General features: G+C 35.1%; 1 protein-coding gene across 1 annotated transcript; it reads left to right on the top strand.

The window, feature by feature from the left end:
* Positions 1-5082: 5082 nt before the first annotated feature.
* Positions 5083-9034, top strand: LOC143557815 (uncharacterized). The gene is made up of 5 exons (XM_077046798.1): positions 5083-5269; positions 6178-6684; positions 6840-6965; positions 7341-8245; positions 8328-9034. The coding sequence occupies exons 1-5, from the start codon at positions 5083-5085 to the stop codon at positions 8982-8984; spliced, it is 2382 nt and encodes a 793-aa protein (XP_076902913.1). The 3' UTR covers positions 8985-9034.
* Positions 9035-9597: the final 563 nt, after the last annotated feature.

Here is a 9597-nt window from a genome sequence, read left to right as displayed (position 1 = left end):
TAAAAGTCCATTAGTTATCAATTCACACGAATGAGTCCCATTCGTTATACACGCATAACGAACTGATCAACCATAACGAACTACCAACAGTTCTTACAGATCTTTGACTCTAGGGTCAAAGTCAAAATTGATAAGAACAAGAACAGTCAAACTTCATCAGATCTACGATTAAACCTTCGATTCTCAAGAAAACAACATGAAATTGGTACCATTGGATTCGTATTCTCAGCGCCAACAAACCCTAATCATCAAATCTGTCTAACATTCACGTTTAGAGGGTGCGATTTACACCTAAGCACCTACGGCTCGTTTATCAATCGATTAACCCATCAATCGTTTGTGGTTTTCAGTAAGGTTTGTTGTGCTAGGTTCGTTTTTATCATTAACATACAAATCTAAGGTTTCCCAAACAAAACCGAACCTTAATAGACGATTTCTAGATATAAACGTACCTTAAACGAGGTGGTTTACGAACACGGTTAAGCCTTGATGTTGTCTTGGTTCGTCTCAACGTTCTAGCACCAAAAATCTCGGGTTTTCGCCTTCGGATCTTGACTCGGGTTAGAGAATAGTGTTTGTGCGTGTTTATCAAGGTGTAGGCTATTGTGTAGCGATAAAAATGGAAAAGAATAGGGTTTAAGGGGTTTTTATACTTCCTTAAGCCCATGGACCTAAGGCTCATATTTCCTTTTTGGTTCATCTTTAATTCTATTAACCAAGCCCGCTATCCCTTAAGCTTTATTATCATATTATTATCTTTAACCCACTAACTCAAATAATTCACCCGACACAGGTATTATATTAAATATTATTCTAAAATTTTCGGGATGTTACATATTTTCTCTATGTTGTCTCTTCTATCTAAATAATTTATTAGTTCTCATATATTTTTTTCTCTGTATGTACATAAATAAAAATATTTAAAAAAAATCTAAATAACAATACTCATTGCAAATCACCATGTAAAACATATATGCAAACACACGTGAATAATTTTACATTCATATATAGTTATTTACGTATATGCAATTATGCAAACAATTACAATTACATGTATGTAAATACTAAGTTAAACATATTTCAAACTAATAGTGTAAAAACATAATTCAAAACAAGCATTAATGTTTTCCAAAAGATGTATAAGAAATCTAAAGAACCAAAACATAATTCAAAACAACATTTACACGTGTAAAAAGATGTTTAAGCGTGTATAAATAGCCATAATATAGATGTTTACACCTGTGTAAATTAATTTAACCCATTCAAAAATAAATTAGATTTAATGTTTTGTATGATATTAAACAATCATTTCATAATAAAAATTATTCAAAAAGTTATTTGATGATAATATAATATGATTAACATATATGTTAATTCAAAACGTATAATTGCATCTTTATACCAGATGCATTAGCCATTCACAAATAAAGATGCGTTAGCCATTTATAAATAAAGATTGGTTGTTTTGAGAAAAGCTTTTGATGTAATTTATCAACGTTTCATTAGATGATTAAAAGAAAATAAGATAATGATGACGAGATTGTTTAGAATTTGGAATAGTAACTCCTTTAAATAAGGAGTTAATTTAGGTAAAGAATCTTATGGTTTCCATTTTATTTTTTAACATGTCTAAACTACCTTTCTTTGCTTTATTAATCTGTCTCTAAAGATTACTATAATTACAATCATGCCATTATTGTTTTAAACCATTTATCAAATGATCCCAGGGCTATTATGAGTTTTAAAATTCTCACAAAAATTAAAGGTGTTCTTAAATAGGAGTTGTGAAATATATAAAGGGAGAGGATGGGCGTGTCCTAATCAAGGAACAAGATATTAAACAAAGATGGCAAAATTATTTTAACAGTCATTTTAATGGCAGACAGACCGACCATCGAGAAACAGAAAACTCTGTTGCGCAGAGACAGCAAAGGAATAAATCCTACTGTAGAGGTATCACACATGGAGAGGTGAGGATAGCACTTAGGAAGATGGGAAGGGCTAAGGCGGTTGGTCTAGAAAACTTACCGATTGAGGCTTGGAAGTGTTTAGGGGATGAAGGAGTTCAATGGATCACTACTCTATTCAACCTTATTTTCAAGAATGGAAAAATGCTAGACCAGTGGAGGAGTAGTGTAGTAGTGCCCCTATACAAGAACAAGGGACACACAGAGTGTTGTGTAAATTACAGAGGAATTAAGTTGTTAGGTCACACTATGAAATTATGGGAGAGGGTAATTGAGACCCGAATTAGGAGAGAAACGCATGTTATGGTTAACCAATTTGGTTTCATGCCAGGACGGTCAACCAAAGAAGCGATACACATACTGAGAAGATTAATGGAGAAGTATAGGGAGAAAAAGAGAGACCTTCATATGGTATTCATCGACCTTGAAAAAGCATATGACAGTGTGCCACGTAGACTAATTTGGGATAGTTTAGAAGGTAGAGGGGTACCTGGAAAGTATATAGACATAATTAAAAATATGTATGACAGGACTAAAGCTAGTGTCCGTGAGCCGATAGGAAATACTAATTTTTTCCCGGTGGAGATGGGACTCCACCAAGGATCGGCGTTAAGCCCGTTTCTTTTCACAGTAGTCATGGATGAGCTGTCCAAGTCGATTCAGGAGCCTATCCCATGGTGCATGCTCTTTGCAGATGATATTTTGTTAGTGGTTGAGACTAAACAAAGCTTGAACGAAAGGCTAGAGTTGTGGCGTGTAGCTTTAGAGGATAAAGGTTTAAGAATTAGTCGCTCTAAGACTACTGTACCTTTGTTGTGATTTCAGTGGTGTTGGTGATAGCGAGGACACTCAGATCACTATTGAGGACCAGGTGGTTCCGTAGATAACGAAGTTTAAATATCTAGGATCGTTTGTCCAAAGCAATGGAGAGATAGACAGTGACATAACCCACCGCATACAAGATGGATGGTGTAGGTGGAAAGCAGCCACTGGGGTTTTGTGCGACAAGCGGTTCCCATCTAAATTAAAGTGGAAATTTTATAGAGTCGCAGTTAGACCTGCAATGTTGTATGGAACAGACTGTTGGGCCATCAAGAAGACACAGGAGCACAAGATGGAGGTGACAGAGATGAGGATGCTGAGGTGGATGTGCGGACACACTAGATTAGATAGGATTAGAAATGTGGTCTTTAGGGAAAGGTTAGGAATAGTTAGCATACCAGAGAAAATAAAGGAAGGAAGATTGAGATGGTTTGGGCATGTGAAAGGGAGACCGACAACAACGCCAATTAGAGTAGTGGAAGCCTTCATTGTGGAAGGGAAAAGGAGTAGAGGCAAGCCTAAATTGACTTGGGATGAGAGAATTAGACATGACTTGACAGATTTGCACCTCTCTGAGGACATGGTCCAGGATAGAGATTCATGGAGACGTATGATTAAGGTTAGCGACTTCTAGGAGAAGGTACCTAGTTAGCTTCGCTTTCTATTTAGGGTCTAGTTGGCTAGCCTTGCTCCTTGTTGTTTATGTATATATTTTGTTTGATGCTGCTTTTTGATTCTTATGCCCTATTCTTAGTAGGTTACAGATTCCTTGCTTTTTGGTAGTTTGCTATCTATGTATTGCTAAGTGTCTTTGCTTGTAGGATGTATGTTTACCCTGATTACCTGTATGTAGCTTTATGAGCCGGAAGTCTCTCTAGAAGCAGCCTCTCTATTCTCACGGATAGAGGAAATACTTGCCTACATCCCACCCTCCCCTGACCCTACCGATAGCGTGCTATGCGGTGGGATATACAGGGCTTGATTGATTGATTATATATATATATATAAACAAAAACCCAAAAATCCTAGGTGTCGCGATGTGGGCGCTCCCCCCCTGTTTGGAGTCATCAGATTTGTTTGATTTTTAAATGAAGGCTTCTCATGCATTTGACCCGAATTCACGGGTATGGGTCTTACCAAACCCATATATTTCTTAAACGGGTTATAACATCTCATGAAATTAAAAACTAATCTCACCAAATATTTCATATAATAATCATATAAAGTAGGGTATACTAAAAATCAATATATGATTTATTTAAAAAAAAACTATATATTATTTATAATTAAAAAACCAATTTGTGGTAAAAAAAATAAACGGGTCTTTGGTCTCATCAAACCCATATAGCTTATTTGATTTTTTTACAATATTATTTATAATTACTAAACAATTTATAGTAAAAAAATAAGCAGGTCTTGGGTATTACCAAACCCAGATAACTTTTAAACCGGGTTATAACATATTATTTATTTGAGAAATCTTTTTACCATCAAACTTTAAGTATATTATAAATTTCATTATAATAAATAAAATTAAACCCAAAAAATATATAAATATTAAAAACGAGTAATGTAAAACAGCCTCGTAATACAGGGGATAAAAATCAATATATATATATATATATATATATATATATATAAATATAGGATTGATTTCTACTGAGAACCGCTTTGAGTTTTAAGAACTCGAAAGAATTCAATGTAACAATTTTTTTTTGAATTTTTTTTACACATGTGTAATACGTAAGTGTAAGTAATGTACAAAAAATACCATAATTTTTTACACACAGAATCGAATTTTTACGCATGTGTAACTAAAGTTTAAACTTGTGTAATCAAAAAAATATTTATTCTCTCTCCTGATTGATTTTTTAATCAAATTTAATCTCAGTCACATATTCTAATTTATTTAATTAAATACGTGGTTCAAAACTGAGTTCTTAAAGTTCTTACACGTTACAACTTATCAAGTTCTCAGAATACCCCTATATATATATATATATATATATATATATATATATATAGTGGAGACCATAAATATTTTGTAGTGGAGACGTCGGCATTGACCATAAATATTTTGTATTGACCATAAACGAATATGCAGAAGCGTTGACGCATTAGAATAATTGAGTTTAATAATGAGTTATCACTTATTATATATCTCGAGGCCTTTCAGATTCACTCACTCATAGTCATCAGTCATCATATTGATGGTGAGCTGAAGCTAAGGTTTGATGTATTAAATCTTGTAATTAGGCTTTGATCACCACTAAATAATGGTGTTATTTTACAGATGGAGCAAGCAGGTGAAACTAGTGTGCCAGTGCCCCCAAATCCAATCGTACAGCACAATGCCTTAAGCCAATCACAAGCCAACACTCCGGTCATTTCACATGCTAACTCAGGGCCAACACCGCTACCTCCAAATCCTGACACAAGACGATTAACACCCAATCTACCTTGTGGAGATCTACTTACAGGTATCCATTTTAGTCATATACGTGTTCCTTCTATCACTGCTGTAGTATTATACTATATTCAGCTACCTACAAGGAAGCTGCTTTGATATTGTTTTTGAAAGTTTCACTCGGAGATCTATTAAAAGTTTACTAAATAGCAGGCTTTGTAAACCGACCAAACAGAACTGGATGCCACCTTGTTCGTGTTCATCCGTTAAGCTTTTCTCGGGCGAACACAAGCGGACATTTCAACGAAATTTCATGTCCAAGTTCGTTCGTTAACGCATTGAGCTTGTTCATGTCCGTTAGTTAGTGTCCGTTCATTAATTTCGTAAACGGACACAAACAAACGTAAACGGAGACTAACGGTCACAAATCATGAACACTAAAGAACATATATAAATCTGAAAAAAAATTATCACTAAACAACACAAAATCATCCAAAAATCCGAAAGTACACTACATAATATCCAAAAAAGCTTAACATAGTGATCATAAATATAATTATATCAAAATAGTATTCGTAAAAATAAATACATATATATAAATTAAAATAGAAAAAGTAAAATTCTAATAAACGAACATGTATATTTAAACGAACGTACGTAAAAAACATAACCGGACACAAATGAACGAACGTTAACGAAGAAATCTAAACGATCACATTACTGAACGTTCATAAACATAATTGAACGGACACAGCATATGTCCGTGTTCGTTTGTTAATGAATGGTTCGCCGGACGTTCAATTCGTTTATGATTGGTAGTAATTATTTCCCTAAAACCAAAAATATAGTGATCTTGATTTTAAGATGTCAAACCAAATTTAAAGATTCAAACTGGCAATATGCATTATCATACTGAATCTTAGAAGAAAAGAATATTGAGATGAACGTGCGCTAACTATATGCATTGGAATTGTTCTAAAGGACCTAGAGAAGATTACCTCAAAATCGGTGTCCCTCTTTATGAAGCATCAATTAGATGTGATTGGCCGGCTGCTAAAGCCATTTTGGATAAGAACCCAAATATAGAGTTGGTAAGATATAGCATTACCGAAAATGGAGAAACGGCTCTTCATGTTGCAGCATCGGCAAAAGGTCCGAAACATGCAGAAGAGTTCGTGAAAAATCTGGTGGGGTTGATGAGAAAGGAAGACTTGGAACTTGAAAATGAAAATTTCAATACCGCTCTCTATTTAGCAGCTGCAACTGGGAACATTGAAACTGTCAAGATTATGGTAAAAGAGAACAGGGCCTTGCTGATAATCCCGGGTGGTCAAGGACAAATGATGCCACTCTATGCAGCTGCTTTGTTTGAAAATTATGATGTCGTGAGGTATCTTTACAAAAACTCAAAGGAGTTATGTGATGATGGTTGGACAGATCAAAATCGTGGTTGGCTGCTTGAGAAATGTGTGGAGGCTGATATGTTCGGTACGCATTTTACTATTGAACCAGCTTGTTATAACTTTTTGTGGTTTATCGTAACATGTATATGTACTTTCACATAATCTAATTATGTCCATTGTTGACTTTGTGCTTTAATTTTAACATTTTCCCTCACAAGGCAATTGCGAAATCCTTTTCAGATATCGCACTAGAGATAGTAAATAAGTATCCAAGCCTTGGTAGTGGCGCAGTACTTGGAGTTTTGGCTCGTAAGCCTGAAGCGTTTCATGAAAAGAAATCTTTCTTTCAGAAAACCATGAAATTGAGTAAGCATCTCTACTCCTTAATGACAGCCATCTGAAAGTGCACCTGAAGATTTGGCTCAGAAGCCTGAAGCTTCTCCTGAAACAAAATCTAATAGTATAGGGAGAACCATCAAGCCAGTTAAAAACATTTCTAACATCTCAAAATAAGCACCCACTTTTGATATTTTAAATAATAAAAATATGGCAAATGGTTGTGATATGTTCTTATGTTTTCACCATATTTGAATCTGTTACCTGCTTCTGACTCTCTCTATAAAAGCATTTTGTATTCAATAAATCGAGCTGCTAAAATCTCAAGTCATCCCCAATTATTTTATTCGTAAGTATTAGGTATCATTAATCATCATGTAGCTCCTTTATGGTTGTTTCTTTCAGTTTTTGCATTCATTGCCTCAAAAGGGGGACTACATGAAAAGGAAAACGAAGCATTGTCGTTATTAAGGTTCATTTGGGGAAATATTGCAACAAAGCCCAAAACAGACATTGATAGGATACTCAGAGGGCCACCAGATTCAGTTAAGCAAGAAAAGTCAGCTTCCGGAAGGGTGGTTCGAGTTATTCAACTACAGAAACTCATTTCTGAACATCTTGACAAAATGGAAGTTGACACCCAGAACATAATCAAAGGGCAGCCCGATTGGACTACACAAGACACCAACCCGCCTTCTGCAAAAGCAGAACATGCTAAGCAACTAAAAAACCTCATTTCTGAATATCTGGTCAACATCCATATTGCATCCCAGCAAATAGTTAAGCAAGACAGTAAACCGCTTGTCGGTAAGAGAGATCAAGCTCTAGAGCTACAAAAGCTCATTTCTGAACACATTGTGAACATGCATGATGATACACAAAACATAATTAAGCGAGTATCTCGAAAGGATGATCAAGCTAAACAACTACAAAAACTCATATCCAAATATATTGCCAAAATGCATGAGGCGACAACTTTAAAGGAATCACACTCTTCTCGGGTACTATTTATTGCTGCAGAAATGGGCAATACTCAATTTTTAGTTGAGCTCATACGTCAATACCCAGATCTGATATGGAAGGTAAATGATGACAATCAAACCATATTTCATATTGCTGTCAAACATCGTCACGAGGGTATCTACAACCTATTGTATGAGATAGGTGCGATGAAAGATTTAATAACTCCTCTCAGAGATGGACATGAGAACAATATGTTGCATTTAGTTGGGACACGTGCCAAGCAAAAACAACTCGAGGATGTGTCTGGAGTCGCTTTACAGATGCAAAGAGAGCTATTATGGTTTCAGGTGCATGCTTACTAGTCTTTTATAAGGATTTGTAACTAAAAAGTAGTTTATAACTAACTATCTTAGTTTGTTTGTGGTGTAGGAAGTACAAAATATGATTCCTCCTTCTTATAGAGAACGAAAGAACGAAGATGGTTTAACACCACATGAGTTATTCACAATGGAACACAAAGAACTAGTTACACAAGGTGAGAAGTGGATGAAAGGAACGGCAAGTCAATGTATGGTTGTTGCAGCCCTTATTGCAACCATAGTATTTGCTGCAGCTTTTACGGTTCCAGGTGGATATAACCAAGCCAATGACAAAGCAACTGGCCAACACAACGGTATCCCTGTGTTCCATTCTAAAGCAACCTTTATAGTTTTTGTTGTGGCAGATGCCATTTCTCTCTTCGCGTCTTGTGCTTCAATTCTTATATTTTTATCAATCCTCACGTCCCGTTATGCTGAACGTGACTTCTTGGAATCATTACCCAAAAAGTTGATTTCGGGTCTAGTAACTCTTTTCCTGTCTATAACAACCATGACAGTAGCTTTTGGTATCAGCTTTTTTGTTCTCTACCATAAGGGTTTGTTATGGGTGCCAATCCTTATTTGTGTATTTGCTGTGTTACCAGCCCTCCTATATGTCAAGCTACAGTATGCTCTGTTTATAGATGTAATTAGCTCAACGTATGCTTCTAGGTACCTCTTTAAACCCAAGAAACATGTTCTTTACTATGAAAATCCCAAGGTTTAACCATTGTTATCTTTCAGTTGTAATGTAATACGTTTGTTTGAAGACGGATACAGATGCTTATGTGTATCTTCCAAAGTTTTGCCAGCTTAGTTCTTTCTTTTACCTATTATTACCGAGCACATAGTTCTATAAATCTATGCTTGTTTACAAATCTATTTACCAACCCAAAAAGATTTGGATCTACCCTAATCTTGGTAATTTGTTACGATACAAAATGTCAATCAACGGATTAAGAGAGGGACAGATGAGGGAGACTAATCTCAAATCATTCACATGTTGTCATTCACGTCTCTAGCTTATGGATATGAACATATTACAACTATAGGGTTTGAACTAAATACAAAATGAAATTAACGTACTAAACGCGAGAATCAAGTAAAGTAATTATATATACAAGTAGGGTAATTATGTAACATAATTACTTTACTTGTATTTATAATTACTCTACTTGATTGATTCCACGTTTAACATGTTAATTTCATTTCTACGTTAACATTCTCCTACAACTATAACTCTGCACTATTTGACATTTACAGTTTAGTCCCTCTATTACTTTGTAACAACCATGCTAGGTAGTAAATAATAGAGGGCCTAAAGTGTAAATGCAAAATAG

The sequence above is a fragment of the Bidens hawaiensis genome, unplaced genomic scaffold, assembly GCF_021521415.1.
Source record: "Bidens hawaiensis isolate Kalapana, Puna unplaced genomic scaffold, B.hawaiensis_p1.1 tig00019199_1, whole genome shotgun sequence".
NCBI classification, from domain to species: Eukaryota; Viridiplantae; Streptophyta; class Magnoliopsida; order Asterales; family Asteraceae; genus Bidens; species Bidens hawaiensis.
The sequence above is the reverse complement of the archived record's forward strand: the minus strand, read 5'-3'. Positions and strand labels throughout refer to the sequence as shown.

Bases quoted from the DNA above. Each gene is read 5' to 3' on its own strand.
- LOC143557815 (XM_077046798.1), top strand. From the start codon at position 5,083: ATGGAGCAAGCAGGTGAAACTAGTGTGCCAGTGCCCCCAAATCCAATC. The intron at 5,270-6,177 runs GTATCCATTTTA...ATTGTTCTAAAG, and splicing joins TTGTGGAGATCTACTTACAG to GACCTAGAGAAGATTACCTC. The intron at 8,246-8,327 runs GTGCATGCTTAC...TTTGTGGTGTAG, and splicing joins GAGAGCTATTATGGTTTCAG to GAAGTACAAAATATGATTCC.